The following is a 19155-nucleotide window of genomic DNA, read 5'->3' as shown; positions in this document are numbered from 1 at the left end:
GATACCACAAACTAGGGTTAAATTTAATTGTAAGTTGCAAATATATAAAGTATGGAAAAGCTAAAGGAAGATGAAATGGAGGTGGGAGCACTTTTTGTATATCGGTACTCCGGTAGGGTCTATATATTATAAGAACTATGTTTATGTACATTGTTTGGTTGCGTGGCACTTTCCGCTTGTTAGCTTGTCCTTTTTTTCTGTTTGATGGTACAGATGCTACAGGCTAAAACCCTCAATATTGGGTCCTGGAATGTAAGGGGCCTGGGCACCCTGGTAAAAAAAAAAAGGGGAAAAAAGAGGGGAAAAAAAAAAAAATGGTGGCTTTTGTTGTGCTGGAGAGATTTGACGTAGGACTGGCCTGTCCGCAGGAGGCTCACCTAACCAATGTGTTTAAACCACAGCTAAATAATAGGAAATACCAACAGCAGTACCATTCAGTATCTTTTGGTACCCTGGAGGGAAAATATGATAGGCGCAGGATAATTGCACAAGAGAGAAAGTATATAAACATTAAGCACTATGATAAGATAATATCTGGGGTTAAATTTAACCCTGAGCTATTAATGTACAAAGTAGAGAAATATAAACTGTATATGACACTAGGGTGGGTGTACTTAATAGAGATAGGTATTCTAGTAGACTTTATATTCTATAAATATCATGTAGTTGCTCTCTGTGTAACTGTGTGGCGCTCTTTGCCTGCAGGTATGTTTTCTTTTAGATCCGATGGTAAATTCGATGCAGGGTAAATCTATAAACATCGGGTCCTGGAACGTGAGGGGCCTGGGTACCCCGGTAAAAAAAGCGATAGTTTTTGCTATGCTGGAGAGATTTGATATTGGACTGGCCTGTTTGCAGGAGACCCACCTTACCAATATATCCAAATCACTGTTAATTAACAGGAAATATCGACAACAATACCACTCAGTATACTCCTCCTACTCAAGGGGGGTAAGTGTGATAATAAAGGAAGGGGTGAGTTTCTCCTGCAACCAGGTCAGCATAGATGAGCAGGGCCGATATATTTTTTTGTACGGTAAACTGGAGGGCAGTAGCTGTATCCTGGCAAATATATATATACCCCCGCCGTTTAAAATGGAAGTTATGTACAGACTTTTGGAATTCATTGGGGATAAAGAGGATACTCCAGTTATTGCGATGGGAGATTTCAATGAAGTCCTCGATGTAAATTGCGATAGGTTTCCCCCTAAGGTGCGATCCAGGGACCTAGGTGAAACTAGGCTGAGCTGCTTTCTGAATGAAATAGGCTTGATGGACCTCTGGAGAGAGAGGCACCCGAGAATTAAACAATACTCTTGCTTTTCAGGTACTTACGGTACTCTTTCTAGGATAGATATGGCTATAGGAAATGTGGAAATGGCACAAAACATAACTAAGATAGAATATATGCCTAGGGGTATCTCAGACCACTCCTTGTTAAGGGTCGTGCTTAATACGGGGATTAAAAAAAAAATTCAAGGGTGTTGGAAGATCAGCCCGTTCTGGCTCGAACTTATGAAGGACGAAGTGGAAGTTAAACTAAGCTTAAAAGAGTTTATAGGTTTTAATGCCGGCTCGGCCCCAATGAGCGTGATCTGGGATACCCTAAAAGCGTTTATTAGGGGCGTTTTGATCCAACAGGTAGCTAGAATGAAGAGAAAATCTAGATTATGGGAGGAGAATATTAGGAAGGAACTTCTAGAAGCTGAGAATGCCTATGTCTTGGACCCAACCCCAGAAAACCAAAAAATCTGGCTAAATAAACAACAAGATTATAAAATAGCAATTGTAAAAAAAGAAGAGAGTAAACGAATATTTGTGAAACAGCGCTACTTTGGGGAAGGGGAGGGGGTGGGAAGATTGCTTGCACAGGTGGTTAAGACAAACTCCTCCCCCTCACTTATTTCTAGTATTAGAAATTTAAATGGGGTGATAACATACAAGAGCGAGGAGATAGTAGAAATTTTTGGAAATTACTACAGAGAGTTGTATCAGTCACGAGGCTCAGGGGAGCAGGGGGAAATGGATAGTTTCCTGGAAAATTTAGAAATGGTGACCCTCACTCAGGAGGAACGGGAAATCTTAGATGCCCCGATAACCATTAATGAGCTACAACAGGCATTGGCTGGGATGCCAAACAATAAGGCTCCCGGCCCGGATGGGCTCTCGGTAGAAATTTACAAATATTATGGAGAACTGCTACTTCCCGAGTTGCATAAAACTTTAACAGATTCAGCGGAAGGAAGACACCTTCCGGCTTCAATGACAGAGGCAACGATCATAGTCATCCCCAAAACGGATAAGGACCCGTTGGAAGTGGCCTCATATAGGCCAATATCATTACTGAATGCGGATGAAAAAATCTTAGCTAAAGTACTTTCAAATAGGCTGAATCAGTTCATGTCAAAGCTAGTGCACCCAGATCAAACTGGGTTTATTATGGGAAGATCTACAAGTATGAACATCAGAAGAACCTTCCTAAATATGCAGATCCCAGTAGAGAATGTAGGGGCGAGGGCCATAATGTCCCTGGATGTTTCAAAGGCTTTCGACAGTTTAGAATGGAACTTCCTATGGCGGGTGTTGGAGAAAGTAGGAATGGGCCCCACCTTTATAGGCTGGATTAAAAAGATGTATAATGGCCCTAGCGCCAGGGTAAGGGCCAATGCTAGGTACTCAGAAAAAATTGAAATGAGCAGAGGGACAAGGCAAGGTTGTCCCCTGTCCCCTCTGCTCTTTGCATTGGCCATAGAGCCATTAGCCATAGCTATTAGGGCCAACTCTGGGATTGAGGGATTTCAAAGAAGCGGAGAGAGACAGGAAAAGATTGCCTTATACGCAGATGATGTGTTATTGTTTTTGGGAGATACCGGACCATCTCTGACGCAGGCAGTAACTTTAGTAGAAGGTTTTGGAAACTTCTCAGGGCTGGCTATTAATTGGGAGAAATCTGAACTGCTTCGAGTCGACCCCCAGGATGCTGCAGTTCCGTACCCGGGGATAAGAGTAAGAGAGGTGGATGTGCTGAAGTACCTTGGCATATACTTGACATTGAACCCCGATCAATATATTAATAAAAATTTAATCCCTCTTCTGCATAAATTTAAGTGCAAATGCGAGGTCTGGAGTAAACTTCCGCTTTCAGTTATGGGCCGCTGCAGCCTGATCAAGATGATCTGGCTGCCACAGCTGCTGTATGTTTTGCATAATGCGCCCGTATGGATATGCAAAAAATGGTTTAAGAAAGTAGACACCCTTTTTCGGGAACTTATTTGGAAAAAGGGTACGGCCCGGATACGACTCCAGACGTTGCAGATGCCAATAGATAGAGGAGGCCTGGCTGTTCCCCATCCTAGGAACTATTACCTGGCGGCGCAGATGCAGCACCTGGCAGGTCACGACTCGGAGCAAGGAAGAAAGCTAAAAGAAGGGATTAGAATGATAGGAGCCCCGCATGAGTTTATAGCTGAGGTCCTGGAGGCTGACTCTTTTCAGTATAGTAATTCGATAACTAAAATGATAGGTAAGGTTTGGAAAGCGGTGAAATTAAAAATGGGTTTCTCAGGGCTGTTAGAAACCACACCCCTATGGGGCAACAAAAACTTACCTGAAATATTTAGTATCGGTAAGATTAAATCTTGGGAAAGGAAGGGTATAACCAGACTGATCCACCTTTATGATGGAGGGGTCTTAAGGACATTTTCGGACTTAAAAAAAGTCTACGATATACCACAACACTCATTCTTTAGCTACGTGCAGATAAGACATGCTTTAGCAGCACAGTTTGGGGGGAAAATGCCACCGTGGGACAAAATACCTCCACTTCAGAAGTTGCTCACCTCAGATAGTATAAAGGGGTCCATCTCAGGTATTTACAATCATTTAGGTATGAATTCTAATGATGAAATAGACCACCCGAATTTGAAGAGGAAATGGGAAGAGGACTTAGGAGAAATCTTAGATACGCAGTGGAGGAGAATAATGGAATTAGGGCCAGTGACCTCGCTCTCTCCTTCTCAAAAGATCTCACAATTGATGCTGGTGCACAGGGCTTATTATACCCCTAAAAGATTACGTCAGATGGGTAGAAGAACAGATGACAAATGTCCTAGATGTCGGGGACAGGGAGATCTCTTACACATGCTGTGGCGCTGCCCGAAGCTCTTTCGATACTGGAGAGAAGTGATGGCGAGTATCAATAGGATCTTTAAGTTAGAATTGGGAATGGACCCGATCTTGTGCGTACTGGGATATAGACAAGAGCCAAGAGAAGGGAAATATGTCACGGTGGCAGTGGTAAGATGCCTGTTTCAGGCACGCAGATTGATCGCGCAAAGATGGCAAGCTGATAGTGCCCCTACAGTAGGAGAATGGACCCAAAGTATTAATGAATTAGTTTGGAAAGAGAAGACTTTGTTCGTAAGGAGAGGAAATTATAGAGTATGGAAGGGAATATGGTCTCCATGGATAACCGAGATGGGATACCCAATAGATTAGAATGAATAGGAGACATAAGGGTAGCATATTGTTGTTTATGTGCAAACGGGCGCAAGGGAGGGATGTGGAGGGGGGGGCGGGGGGGGTTTGGGATGGGCAGGGGTAGGGCGGGTAAGGGATAAAATTTAGGTAGATTGTTGTTGTCTAGATAGGCCTCAGGAAGGCGGGTAACTTTTTTGTCGGATATTGTAATAGCAATAGCAAAAAAAAAAAAAAAAAAAAAAAAAAAAAAAAAAAAAACATTGAAAATAAGAATTATAATCCACGATGATGAGATACGATGCTGAGATAAAAATGAGAGGCAATATGATTGTGTCTCAAGCACAGGTCTTCTGACGTGGAGATAAAAAAAAAAAAAAAAAAAAAAAAAAAGTATTAGGGGGGCTGAGGGTGGCTGCTGCACACAGAAGGCTTTTTATCTTAATACATAGAATGCATTAAGATAAAAAAAAACATTTTGCATCTGTGTCTGATTGGGGATATTTTCCTCTAATTTTCTGCCCTGCAGAAATAACAGGAAGCTAGAGAATATCTCTCCAAAGTGAGGGAAACCCCCATTGAAAGATTTTCCCTGTATTCATTTTCTGGAATAAACTCAAAATGTTTGACTTTTTCATAACTTTTAGGTACTGGTAATAACATTCACTAGGACACACAAAGAGGGTATATCTCCCCTGCAGGGACACAAAAGCAATATAAATATTACAGAGAGGCTCTAACTCTTCACCATTCTATTTAATTTTTTTGGAAAAAAGAATGTAGCACGCTCACTGTTGCTAGAGTAGTCAAATTTTGTTTAGGAGGCTGTGCAGTACTTCAAATGCTGTGGCTCCATTACCTCCCCCTGCCTTCTGGAACTCTCTGGATATTTCCAGAATTCAGTGGGTAGAGGGACAGAGGCTGCAGCCTGAATATTTATGTTGTTTCCACCAATCCCTAGGGAGGCAGGACTCAGAAAGTGGAGAAACAACCCATAAATACTCAGGAGCAGTCTGGGAGTAGAGTGTGAGGTCCAGTTGTCTGGAGGAGACCCCTGTGCTGGGGATTCTTCCCCCCAGGGCAGAAGAAAGAGCAAGACAAAGAGAGAGAAGTGGGAAGCTTCAAGTCTTCACTCAGCTAGGCTTAGCTGCAGACATTCAGCCAAGCCAGGAAAAAAATGCCTAGCAGAGGGGTCAGTGCAGAAGCTTTCTGGATTTGAGAAACTACTTAAAGGAGACTGAGTGAGTACAAACCAGCATCACACCCAATGCTACAGAGTACACAGTGAAGTGCAATACCTCACATAAGGAAGCTTAAGTGCAGAACAAATCAGCCAGGGAAAATTTCTGTTGCCTGGCTGTGGGTGCTTTGTGGGAGCAAAGGGCCCAAAATTCAGCGGCTTTTTCGGGGGGAACACTACATGAGTTTTGACTTTAAATGCACTTTAATAATATTTTGCTTTTACAGAGTATTGTCCAGTTATGAAGACTGTGTAGCTATAAAAAACAATGTAATAGGAACTATAAGATTTACTTAAATAAGCATTCTCTCAATTTCTTACTTGTAAAACAGCTATAGTTTTCGGTATACTTTATTTTAGTATTTCATTTATGAAGGCTACTGTAAAGTATTACATACTGTAGACTTACTCAAGATATCACGGAATATAGATCACTTTTTTTTACAAAAATATTTACGTGACTTTGTGCTCCCAAAGAAGCTTGCAATCTAATGTCACTATCATAGTCATACATGCACACACTGTAGGGATGATATGGTAAAGAACTAGTTGTGATCAGGCATGAGCAGACCTTTCCAACTCAACATAAAAAATGCTATATAGGGAGGGCAAGGAGGGATCCATGAATGTAGGAAACTAGTGCTGCTGGCAACAAATCCACTCCAGTGTTACAATTATATAAAAATTTACAATGATAATGCTTTAACAATAACATGATTACAGTCATGATACTCTCCCTACAAAATCACAATGCCTCCTCAGTTTGGCATTCCAACATCTGAACAATGGATTAACAGCACATCACCAGATAGTGATTATTTTTTGAATATTAAAAGATAAGGTATTTTGAATATTTTTTTTTATGATTTGCTCTTATGTTTTATTTTGAACTGCTTGCATGGTACTTTCTGATGTAATGGTCAAAGGTATAACACATTTTAACTCTGAAATAATGGTTCAGACCAGAATAAGTCTTCCTGACTGTATAATCTAGCTTCATAAATCTAAACAACTAAAAAGAATTATATTTGGCATTCATATTTTTTGTACAATTCAACTTTATCCAAATGCATGCATTGGTGATGTTAGCAGAATAAAATTATATTGCATGGTGCAATACTATGTCCATTTTACTGTTGAAGAATGTCATGCTTTGAATGTTATTCTTTTTTCCGTTCCTTGCTAAAGAAGCGCATGAAATGTTCTTGTACTTTTGTGCTATGAATCACCCAGAGAGGTATATTGTTCATGATGAGTCCCTATAAACAGAGGAAAATTATTATTAACATATACTTTTTTTTTGATAATTTGAATCATGTATAATATTGTATCCTGCTGTGGGCAATTTTGTTTGTGGTAGGGAGTCTAGTTTCAACCAGGGGCTGCCACATCAATTAAAATACCGTCAGCTTAAACTATCTGTGGTCAACATTTAAAATTACCATGATTATTTCCACATTGTATTTCAATTATTACTACCCTATGTCCATTAATCTGAATGTTCTTTAATTTTCTAAACATACTTTGTTACGTTCCCACGCATTTACTTCCTTGAATTCTGTGACACATATTCATTATGCCATGTGAGTAAGCACTTCTGTGTCATACATTTCACAGAGCCTGCCTTCTGAACTACGGAGGTGGCGTTAGTACACGATTCACAGCTTGTTGGCAGCAAGGTACCATGAGACATGTAGTACTTGGAAAGTGGAAATAAACAGCAAAGGAGAAGCTACAAAGCCTACCCTTGTAATCCAAGAAGTTGTGGAAAAACAGGCAACACTCACAACATGAAATTTTTGATTTTTTTTTACTAAGCCTATTGGGTTGTTAAAAATAATTATTGTTTATATTGCTATTGCAATGTTAAAAAAATGAAAGAGTATGCTGTGGCCATAAATTTTCTATATCAAAAACAAAAATGAGGAAAAACCATAATAGGTTCTTATTAAATATTGCAATATTTGGTGTAGAGCACCCCCTAAAGGGCCGCAGGTGAAATGGGACCGCCCCCACCTCACCCAGCTCAGCCAGGCACACTGAATTTTCACAGTTACACAGAGTCACAGTTTTATTGAGGGTAATAAACTTGGATGGGGATAAGGGTATTATGGGATGCCCAGTCGACTTCAGAACAAACTTTAACTGCTTAAGGACCGCCTCCTGCACATATACGTTGGCAGAATGGCACAGCTGGTCACAAGCACCTACCTGTACAGCGTGCTCCCGACACGGTCCTGAGCTCCGTGACCGTGGGACCAGCAGACCCGATCTACGCTGGTGTCTCACGATGGGGTCACAGAGCTGAAGAACGAGGAGAGGTCTGTATAAACAAACCTCTCCCCATGCTTCCTACTGACCCTGTCACTGATTGTCTGTTCCCTGTCATAGGGAAAGACGATCAGTGACGCCAGACGCCAAGCCACGCCTACCCTACAGTTAAAAAAAAACAAAAAACACACACTTAACCCCTCCCCGTCCCCTAGTGGTTAACTCTTTCACTGCCAGTGTCATTTACACAGGAATCATTGCATTTAAATAGCACTGATTGCTGTATAAATGACAATGGTCCCAAAAATGTGTCAAAAATGTCCGATGTGTCTGCCATAATGTAGCAGTCACAATAAAAATCGCTGCGTAAACTAGTAAAAAAAATATTAATAAAAATGCTATAAATCTCCCTGTTTTGTAAACGCTATAACTTTTGCGCAAACCAATCAATAATCGCTAATTGCATTTTTTTTTACCAAAAATATGTAGAAGAATACGTATCGGCCTAAACTGAGGAAAAAAAATGTTTTATATATTTTTTGGGGATATTTATTATAGCAAAAAGTAAAAAATATTTTTTTTTTTCAAAATTGTCACTCTATTTTTGTTTATAGAGCAAAAAATAAAAACCGCAGAGGTGATCAAATACCACCAAAAGAATTTGTGGGAAAAAAGGACGCCAATTTTGTTTGGGAGACACATCGCGCGACCAAGCAATTGTCAGTTAAAGCGATGCAGTGCCAAGTCGCAAAAAGGGGCCTGGTCCTTTGGCTGCAAATTGGTCCGGGGCTTAAGTGGTTAATGACACCTCTTATACACAGTCTTTATACACTTCTCTGCTTCCTCCAGCATTCACTTGCTTGCTATGTACCCCCTCCCCAAAGCACCTTGCCCCCATGTTGATGGCGACAAGAGCCTCTTCCTGACAACCCTTGCCCGGTGGTTGTTGGGGTCTGTGGGTGGGTTTAACAATGTACCCCTACCCATTCACCAAAACAGTAGACAGTTTTTGACAAGTCTTTTATTAAAAATATCTTCTTCTTCCTTCGGTATTCCTCCGGTGTAACTTCTTCTTCTCCCGCTTCTTCTGCTCTTCTTTCTCCTGTCTTCTTTGACCCTCCTCCATTGCTGTGTCCCACTGATCTGTCTGTGCCGTTGTCAAGAATTTCTTAGATAATGATGGGGGCGTGGTCATCCAATGATGTCATCCAGAGGTCCCACCCCCTTGTGACATCACAGACCCATCATGCCCCAAGCAGTGGCGTTGGAAGGGGGTGTGGCCTATGGGTGATGTCACCATATGGCCACGCCCACATCATTATCTAAGACATGCTTGACATTGGCGCAGACAGATCAGCAGGACGTAGTATCAGAGGAAGGTCGTCGGCGGAAGCGTTGGCAGAGAAAGAAGCACACCGGACAAAGAAGACAGGAGAAAGAAGAAGAGAGGATGAAGAAGAAGGAGAAGCCCAGAGGAGGTAGATGCAAGAGGACCGGAGGAAGAAGATATTTTTAATAAAAGACTTGTCAAAAACTGTCTACTGTATTTTTTCACAATACACTACTTTTTTTTCTGATGAATGGGTGGGGGGGAGGCCAGGATCTGGGGGCCCCCTTGTTAAAGGGGCTCCCAGATTCTGATAAACCCACCGCCTGCAGACCCCCCCAACCACTGGTTAGGGTTGTTGGGAAGAGGCCCTTGTCCCCATCAACATGGGGGCAAGGTGCTTTAGGGTGGGGGCCACAGAGCCCCCTGTCCCAAACACCCACCCCCTATGTTGAGGGCATGTGGTCTGGTATGGTTCAGGAGGGGGGTGCTCGCTTGTCCCCTCCCTTTTCTGACCTGCCGGGATGCATGCTCAGATAGGGGTCTGGTATGGATTTTGGGGGATCCCATGCCATTTAAAAAAACTAATTGGCTGGGGGGGGGGGGGGTTCCCCTCTGAATCCATACTAGACCCAAGGGCCTGGTATGGACCTGGGGGGGACCGCACACTGTTTTTTTTGTGATTATTTTTTAGCCAGCAACTCTTTTTTTTTGTTACAAAAAAACAGCTGATGACTCATTGGTTGTTAAAGACACGGGGGCCAGCTTGCCGGCCCCCTTCTTAGCAACAACCTCTATACAGTGTAAAAAAAAATGCAAAACACTGTAAAATCATTGATCACTGCCATTAAAATAATAAATTATAAACATAAATCTATCCCCTATTTTGAAGATGCTATAACATTTGGTCCAACCAATCAATATACTCTTTTTGCAGTTTTTGTTTACCAAAAATATGTAGAAGAATACATATTGGCCTAAACTGATGAAGAAATTGATTTGTTTTGTTTTTTTATTTGGGATATTTATTATAGAAAAAAGTAAAAAACAGAGAGCTTCCAAAGCATCAGAGGGAGCTAATGTTTATTTTTATATATTTTTTTTTAATTCTTTATTTAAATTTTTCATTTAAGTTGCATACAAAACATAATCAGGTATTAAAAGAAAACCATAGGACCAATATGCATTCATGCCTTTCAATTTTTCACATTATCCTGGTTTTCTTTCTTTACTTCTCGAGTTCTTCTAAAATATCTCCCTCCCACCCCTCTTCCCACCCCTACCGACCCATTACCTTGTTAAAGATCATAGATTGTCTAAAGATTTTCCAGTATTTCCATTTCACATGGAATCTCTTTCTTTCTCTTTCTTCCTCCATTCCCAGCCCTTCAATGCTGTACATTTCCTCAACTTTTCCTAACCATTCCTTTACTTTGGGTGCTTCTATTTCTTTCCATTTTTTCGGAATCAGACTTTTTGCCGCGTTTATTAATGAGCTTGTAAGGGAATTCCTATACTCCTTAATTGGGGTATCTACTGCATGGAATAGGCATACCCATGGGTTCTCAGGTAACTGTATTTTAGCTATTACTTCTATATATCTTATTATTTCTCTCCAATATTCTTTAATCTTGGGACAATCCCACCATATATGGGCCAAACTTCCCGTTTGTCCACAATTCCTCCAACATTTCCCAGATTGTCCCTCCTGGTACTTTGCCATTATATCTGGGGTCCTATACCATCTTACTAAAATTTTATAATTTGTTTCTATCGTCTTACTATTTTCTGTCGATCTGTGCACCATCTTCAATATTTTTTCTATATTTTGGTTTTCACCCCGTGCTCCTATCTCTTCTTCCCATTTTTTAATGAAGATTGGTACCTCCGCTTCACGTTCCCGTCTCAAGACCTTATAAAACTGGGCAATACCTGCCCTTGGGGATTTCCCCTCACATATCCGCTCCAAGGCAGTCAAATTTTCTCCATCTCTAAGCGGTTGTGGTAGTCTTGAGACGAAATGTCTAAGCTGCAGGTATCGCCACTCATTCAACTCCATCCAATCATTTTCTTTCTGTAATATTGCTAGTGTTTTCAATTTCCCCTCTTTAATTATGTGTCGTAATTGCATATTATCTTGTTTTATCCATTTCCCTCCTATTGTACTTTTACCAGGTGCAAAAAAATCATTATCTTTTAAATAAATTAAAGGGGAATTATATTTCCACTTGTTATGTTTGTGTATTCCCTCCCATACGCTAAACACATTTTTTGTGACCAAAGGTGTTGTCTTCCCTAGTGATCTATATTTTAAAGGAGTCCAGATTTCTCTACCTAGATTTGTGCCTGATAAACTGTGTTCTATTTTTCCCCATCTTTTTTTACTTTCTAGTTTTGCCCATTCCACCACCCGTGTTAACACTGCTGCTTCGTAATATTTTCTAAAGTCTAGGACATTCAGACTCCCCTCATCTTTTCCCTTTTGCAAAGTCTTCAGTGGGATTCTAGGTTTCTTGTTGTTCCAGATAAATTTAGAAATTAAAGAATTTATCATTTTAAAATATAGGGGGGGGGGGGGGGATATATATTGGTAATAGCTGAAATTTATAAAGGATTTTTGGTTGAATAATCATTTTTAAGGCATTAATTCTTCCTAACCATGACAGGGGCTTTGTTCTCATTCTCCTTATTTCTTCTCTCAATTCTTCTAGAAGGGGGATATAGTTTATTTGGTATATTTTTTCTATTGATGCAGTCAGTTTAATCCCTAAATATTTAATTTCTTTTTGCCATAGAAATGGGAATTCTCTCTTAATGTCAAGTTCTTCTCTCGGATTTATATTTACGTTTAAGATTTCTGACTTGCTTGGGTTAATTATAAAGTTAGATAATTCCCCGTATTCCTGTAAAGCCTTTAACAAGTTTGGCATGGAGATTCGTGGGCTAGATACATAGAACAGAATATCATCTGCAAATGCGGCTGTCTTATGTATTCCCCCCTCTATCTCAACCCCCTTTATATCTGGGTTTCTCCTTATCGTCTCCAGGAGTGGCTCCAATGCCAGAACGAACAATAGGGGGGACAGCGGACACCCCTGTCTAGTCCCATTGTTCATTCTGAAGGCTGTTGATAGTACCCCATTAACTCTTACCACTGCCTTGGGGCTGTTATATAGTGCCTTTATCCACTTCAAAATTTTGGGTCCAAACCCCATTCCCCTTAGGGTGCCCATCATGAATCCCCAGTCTACTCGATCAAAAGCTTTCTCAGCATCTATTGATAGGAGTAGACTGGGGATTCTACTCTCCTTCATCCTCTGAAGCAGTAATATTGACCTTACTCCATTATCTTTTCCTTCTCGCCCCTCAATGAATCCCACCTGATCTGCGTGGACTAAGCTAGGCATTAACTTCTTTATTCTAGCGGCCAATATTTTTGCGAACAATTTAACGTCCGTATTGAGTAGTGAGATCGGTCTATAGTTTGAGCATATTGTATTCTCTTTTCCCTCTTTCAATATCGTGGAGATTGTCGCAGTGGAGGCCTCCTCGCTCAGTCCATATTTTGTACCTAGTCCATTATAATATGCACATAAAATTGGGGCTAGTATGTCTCCAAACTTTTTTAGATATTCTATTATATAGCCATCAGGCCCTGGGCTCTTTCCTCCTTTGGTCTCTTTTATTGCCTGTATTACTTCTTGAACTGAGATTGGATTCTCCAGTTCCTGCGCCAATTCCCCCGGTATTTTAGGGATATTTGTTTGAAATATATAGTCTTTAATTTTTCCCCTTCTCTTCATCTCTTGTTTTCCTGTATCTTTTTTTCTCACGGAATATAACTGCTCATAATATTCTCTAAAAACTTCTGCTATTTCCTTAGTTTTATAGACCGGCTCTCCCTCTTTATTTAGTATTTTCTCTATATAATTCTTCGATCTTTTTTTCCTCAATATCTTTGCTAAGATCTTACTATTTTTAATGCCGCTATAATATCTCTCTTTAGTAATCCTATTATATGTCGTCCTTATTTCCTGTTCCATTAATTCCCCGAGTTCCTCTCTTTTCATAGCCAGTTTATGTAATAGGTCCACTACCTGTCCACTTTCCCTGCCATTTGCCTTTTTATGTTCTTGCTCTAATCCGTGGATTTCCTCCCTCAACTCCCAACTCTTTTTAATACCTTCTCTCTTCCTATTTGTACCTAGTGAAATATATATCCCTCTTATATAAGCTTTATGTGTCTCCCAAATAATATTTTCCATATTCTCTTCATTTAAATTAGTGGTAAAAAAAAACTCCAATTCTTTTCTAATTATTTCCTCTCCCTTCTCGTCCAGCAGTTCCCTATTCAATTTCCAGGAAAAAGGAGATTTCTGAAATCCTGGGATTTTGATCTTCAGGCATATTGGAGAATGATCAGACAATGTTCTAATTCCTATATCTGTGGATATCACCTCGTCCAGAACCCTATGTTCCACTAACCAGTAGTCGATCCTTGTGTACGTCCCGTGTACAGGGGAATAGGACGAGTAGTCTCGTGTCCTTGGGTGCATAGTTCTCCACGCATCCATAAGCTGATACTGATATAGCCTGTGTTTTAGTATTCTCCTCTGCTCTTTCCCAATCCCCTGCACACGGGACGAACTATCTATTTGTGGATTCATACAAAAGTTCATATCTCCAGCTATAATTACTCTTCCTCTTTTAAAAACCCATAATTTCTCCAATATTCCTTTCAGAAAAACCGTTGGACTTCTATTTGGGCAGTATATGTTAGCAAGGGTATAGTCTACTCCCCATAGTTTCCCCTTCAGAAAGAGGAATCTACCCTCCGGGTCGACTAATCTTTCTTCTATTTTATAATATACCTCCCGTCCTATACCGATAGCTACCCCTTTTGAGTTCCTTGAGTAAGAATCTCCATAAAACCACACCGGCAACCTAGGGGAATATATTCTAATCTTGCTTTCGTATGATAGATGGGTTTCCTGTAAGAACACTATACCCGCTTCATATTGTTCTATTTCTTTCAAAATTTTAAACCGCTTTGCTGATTCATTTAGCCCCCTAACATTATATGACAAACAATTAACTATAGACATAGATTTTAGTCAGGCTGGTTTTTTCTCTTTTCTCACTTAACGAGGTTTTCTGCTGTCGGGTCTTCTTTCTCCCCCCACCCCTCCCACCCCCCTCCCAACCTCCTCCCAACCTTCCCAGACCCCTCTTTGGTCATTGTACCTATATCCAGAATATATCCCCATCCTGGAATATGTACCTCACCCCTTGGGGTGAAGCTCCAAGCCCGGCATTCCGTGTCCCTCCACTCCCCCCCGGCCATGAAGGCCCGGTAGTCATAGGGGGGGGGGAGAGGAGGGAGCAGATAGTCCAGGGAGGCTCTTCCCGTTTCCACCCATACCCACATTAACTTTTATTTACTTTACCTCTCCCATCTCGTTTCTTTTGTAATAAATTACACCAGCCCCCCCTCCCCCCTCTCCCCCTACCCCCCCCCCCCCCCACATTAAGCTCTCTGCCCTATTCCCTCTTCAATTAGTCTTTCTTCTCTTTCCGTTCGCTTAGGTATACTACTGGTTGGAATCTGTAACTCTGTACAAAAGTCCTGTACTTCTTCCGGAAATTTCAATCTAACCGTCTTTCCGTCCCTATATACTATCAATGCTGCAGGGAACCCCCAACTATATTTAATATTAGCTTGTCTTAAATGTTCTAGTAATGGTTTTAGTTGTCTTCTTCTGGATAATGTTTCACTTGACAAGTCCGCAAATACTTGCAAAGTTGTTTGCTCGTATTGCAGCGGGTGTCTCTCTCTGAGGTTCCTCCATATTTTCTCCTTGTCTGTATACCGATGGAATTTAACAATGACATCTCGTGGGGTTTCCTCCTTCATTCCTAGAGGCTTTCTAATTCTATGTACTCTATCGATCTTTAACTCCTCGTCCTCTTCTCGTCCTAGTAGGGGGTTAAATATTTTCCTTATTTTTTCCTCCAGTCTCTCTCCGTTTTGCTCTGGGAGGGCTCTTATCCTTAGATTTTGGCGTCTATTTTGGTTTTCCTGTGCTTCCATTTTATAAAAGGTATTTCTTTGATTTATTTGCAGTGCTTTCACTTGCGATTTTAATTCTGCGATTTCTTGTGTTTGTTTCTCAGTTCTCTCCTCAGCCTCTTCTACTCTCCGCAGCAAATGGCCCAGATCCATCCGGACATTTGTAATCTCACTCTTGATTAATCTTTCCATCCTTTCAAACATTGCCATCATCTCGATCTTTGTGGGCATTTGAGCTATACTTCGCTGTTCTTCCCCTTCCCCCTCGTAAGTTTCCATCACTCTCTCTGTTTGTGTTTCTTCTCTTGTTTTATCTCCTTGGGCTCCTTTTAACTTAGCCGTTTCCTTTTTTGCGTTTTTGGTTGGCAAGGATGTTTTTTTTTTTACATCTGGGCTTTTTTGGTTACCCTCTTTAGTTGTCAAATATTTTTGTATTGAACTAGCGGTTACACTAGTATTTAAACTCTCCCTCGGGGTTTTAGGTTCTGTTGTTTTATGTGATCTTCCCCTCATCATGTATCTTGTTCACTTATCTTGTTTGACAAAATAGTTGTCCTGTATAGAGGGGAGTACCTCTCGGTTCCAATCTTTGCTTTTATTAATTTGAAAGGAAGGGTAAGGGGAGAGAAGAATATCCTGCCGTTTCACCTCCCAGGCTCCCAGTTTAGATGAAATACTTCTCTTCACTTTTGCTTTAAGAATTGAAAATTCTGCGACTTGATGGATTTTTTATTTTTTTTCCTTTACTTATTTTATTAGGGCACCTGTAAAGATCCTGTAAATGACCTATAAAAAGCGTACCCTTCGTCCCTTTTTTCCGATCTCTATATAGCGTAAGCGGGGCGAGAGGACACGTAGAGAGAGAGAGAGGAAGAGAAGAAAAAAAACGCATAAGGGAGAAAAAAAAAAGAATGTCCTTATACTTTTGCAGCTCTATTTCAGCTTGACCCAATTGTCTAATCAGCTGCTATCCACCACAGAGTGGAAAGTTGCTCTCCAGTAGATATCGATTCGAGCTTATCGCATAGTTTAATCGCAGAGTTCATCACTTAATTCCCAGCTTAGTTCGTAACATAGTTCATAACCTTTCAAATCAGTACTACGCTGTATCAATACATAGTCCTTAAGTAAAATAAGAACTCAATACTAGTTTCAGCTATCAGTTTAGTAATTCCAGCGTTTAATCAATTGAGCCGCTCCTAGGGTTATTAGGCAGTCATTTCAATAGGTCCTCTCGTTAATACAGTTCATGCAAAATTCCATAGATCTCATGGGTTCATAGTTTTCAGACAAAATCATTGCTCCATCAAGACCTCTCTTATGTCTCCAGTCACTTAACCCTCTCAGGCCCCCTAGTTTAGATGGAATTGAAAATTCTGCGACTTGATGGATATTTTTTTTTTTTTTGTATTTTATTTTGCTGGAGCACCTATGAAAAACGTACCATTCATCCCTCTTTCCCGGTCTCTGTATAGCGTAAGAGAGGCGGGAGGAAAGAAAAAGAAAACCACAGAGGGGGGGTAGAAAAAAAAAAGGAATGCCCTTATACCTTTGCAGCTCTATATTAGCTTAACCCAGTTATCTAATCAGCTGCTTTTGCAGCTCTATTTCAGCTTGACCCAATTGTCTATTCGGCTGCTATCCACCACAGGAAGAAAAGTTACTCTCCAATAGAAATCGCTCCGAGTTTATCGCATAGTGAAATCTCAGAGTTCTTCACTTAATTCAGGGAGCTAATGTTTAAAAGGTATCAGCCAGGAGAAGGATACAAAAGAATTTCCAAGGCATTAGATATACCATGGAACACAGTGAAGACAGTCATCATCAAGTGGAGAAAATATGGAAGTGACATTACCAAGAACTAGATGTCCCTCCAAAATTGATGAAAAGACAACAAGAAAACTGGTCAGCCAAGAGGCCTACAGCAACATTAAAGGAGCTGAAGGAATATCTGACAAGCACTTTCCGTGTGGTACATGTGAAAATAATCTCCTGTATTCTTCATATGTCTGTGCTATGGGGTAGAGGGGCAAGACGGAAGCCATTTCTTACAAAGAGAAACATCCAAGCCCGGATAAATTTAGCAAAAACACATCTGAATTTTGAAAAAACACATCTGAAGTCTGGTCTGATGAAATCATGGTTGAACTTTTTGGTCGTAATTCCAAAAGAAAGGTTTGGCGTAAAAATAACACTGCACATCACCAAAAGAACACCATACTCACAGTGAAGCATGGTGGTGGCAACATCATGCTTTGATCCTGTTTTTCTTCAGTTTGAACAGAGGCCTTAGTCAAGGTAGAGGGAATTATAAATGGTTCCAAATACCAGTCAATATTCGCACAAAACCTTCAGGCTTTTGCTAGAAAGTTGAACATGAAGAGGAACTTCATCTTTCAGCATGACAACGATCCAATGCATACATCCAAATCAACAAAGGAATGGCTTCACCAGAAGAAGAATAACATTTTGGAATGGCCAAACCTGAAAACTACTGAAAATCTGTTGGGTGATCTGAAGAGGGCTGTGCACAGGAAATGCCCTCGTAATCTGACAGGTTTGGAGCGTTTTTGCAAAGAAGAGTGTCAAGTCAAGATGTGCCACGCTGATAGACTCATACCCAAAAACACTGAGTGCTGTAATAAAATCAAAAGGTGCTTCAACAAAGTATTAGTTTAAGGGTGTGCACACTTATGCAACCATATTATTTTAGTTTTTTTATTTTTCTTCCCTCCACCTAAAAGATTTCAGTTTGTTGTTTAACTCAGTTGTACAGTTTATAGGTCACATTAACGGTGGAAAAAGTTCTGAAATGATTTATCTTTGCGTCATTTTTTTACATCTCAGAAACCTGACATTTTGACAGAGGTGTGTAGACTTTTTATATTCACTGCAGTGGTGGCCACTCCATCAGGGGCGCCATCAATGAATCCATGCGCCTGGCCCCTAATCTATATGCAGGGCACTGGATGCATGTATTTCAATGTTTTTTTTTAAGCACATGATTAGAGCTTGAGGCTCTAATTGGCTTCAAAAAGGGTGGGCTCTGAGCGCAAAGCACTGCACCCCGAGCCCACTAACTTTTGTGACAATAGCTTCTCCTCCCGGCCAATCGGGAAGCAGGTCTTAAGACTTAATTGGCAGAGAGGAGAAGTGGCTAGGAGCAGAAGCAGGGGGGAAGCTGCCGAGCAACGAGGGGGGAGTTTATTGGACGAGCGACCGAGCAATAGGGGGGTATGGATCGACCAAACGGGGGGGTCATGTGGTTTGTTTGCCACCCCCTCCCAAAATTGTAGCACCAGCCACCACTGATCCACTGTATATGGCTATGGATAGATGCTCTGCCACTAATATATACAGGAAAGGGGGTAGGGCACCCATTTCACTTTCCATTTTTAATTTCAAAGGTATCAGATAGCATAAGTTAGACTTTTATAAAGCAAGTTGGGACCAAGGCCTGTCTGTAGCATGATTTCTTTTAGGAAGGAGTGACTTTTCAGCACCAAGAAAAATAAGGCAGGCAGAATTACATTTCTTCTGTATGTATTCAATGATGGATATGAGCTTTAATTAATTATCCTAGCCTACCAACCAGATGTATTTCCGCTCTGATCAAGATTTATTTATTTTTTTCCAATAATTTTTATTGAAGTTTTTGCATGTTTACAACCAAACATCTAAAAGGAAAAAAAAAAAGAGGAGGTAAGGGTGTAACAAACACCAACCAAAAAGTTCACATGCCATCATATTGTACAAACATGTAGACTTCCA

At 40.7% G+C, this 19155-nt stretch overlaps 1 protein-coding gene across 1 annotated transcript in view; it reads right to left on the bottom strand.

Annotated features, from left to right (window-relative positions):
• Window positions 1–4873: 4873 nt before the first annotated feature.
• Window positions 4874–19155, bottom strand: part of HSD17B3 (hydroxysteroid 17-beta dehydrogenase 3) — a 149591-nt gene continuing 135309 nt past the window's right edge. The window contains exon 11 of the mRNA XM_077474804.1: window positions 4874–6975. Within this exon, the coding sequence (XP_077330930.1) occupies window positions 6877–6975 (99 nt within the window). The 3' untranslated portion in view covers window positions 4874–6876. The remainder of the gene's footprint in view (window positions 6976–19155) is intronic.

This window comes from Lithobates pipiens, unplaced genomic scaffold, assembly GCF_037356315.1.
Source record: "Lithobates pipiens isolate NorthernLeopardFrog02 unplaced genomic scaffold, aLitPip1_a1.2 Scaffold_13, whole genome shotgun sequence".
NCBI lineage: Eukaryota > Metazoa > Chordata > Amphibia > Anura > Ranidae > Lithobates > Lithobates pipiens.
The sequence above is the reverse complement of the archived record's forward strand: the minus strand, read 5'-3'. Positions and strand labels throughout refer to the sequence as shown.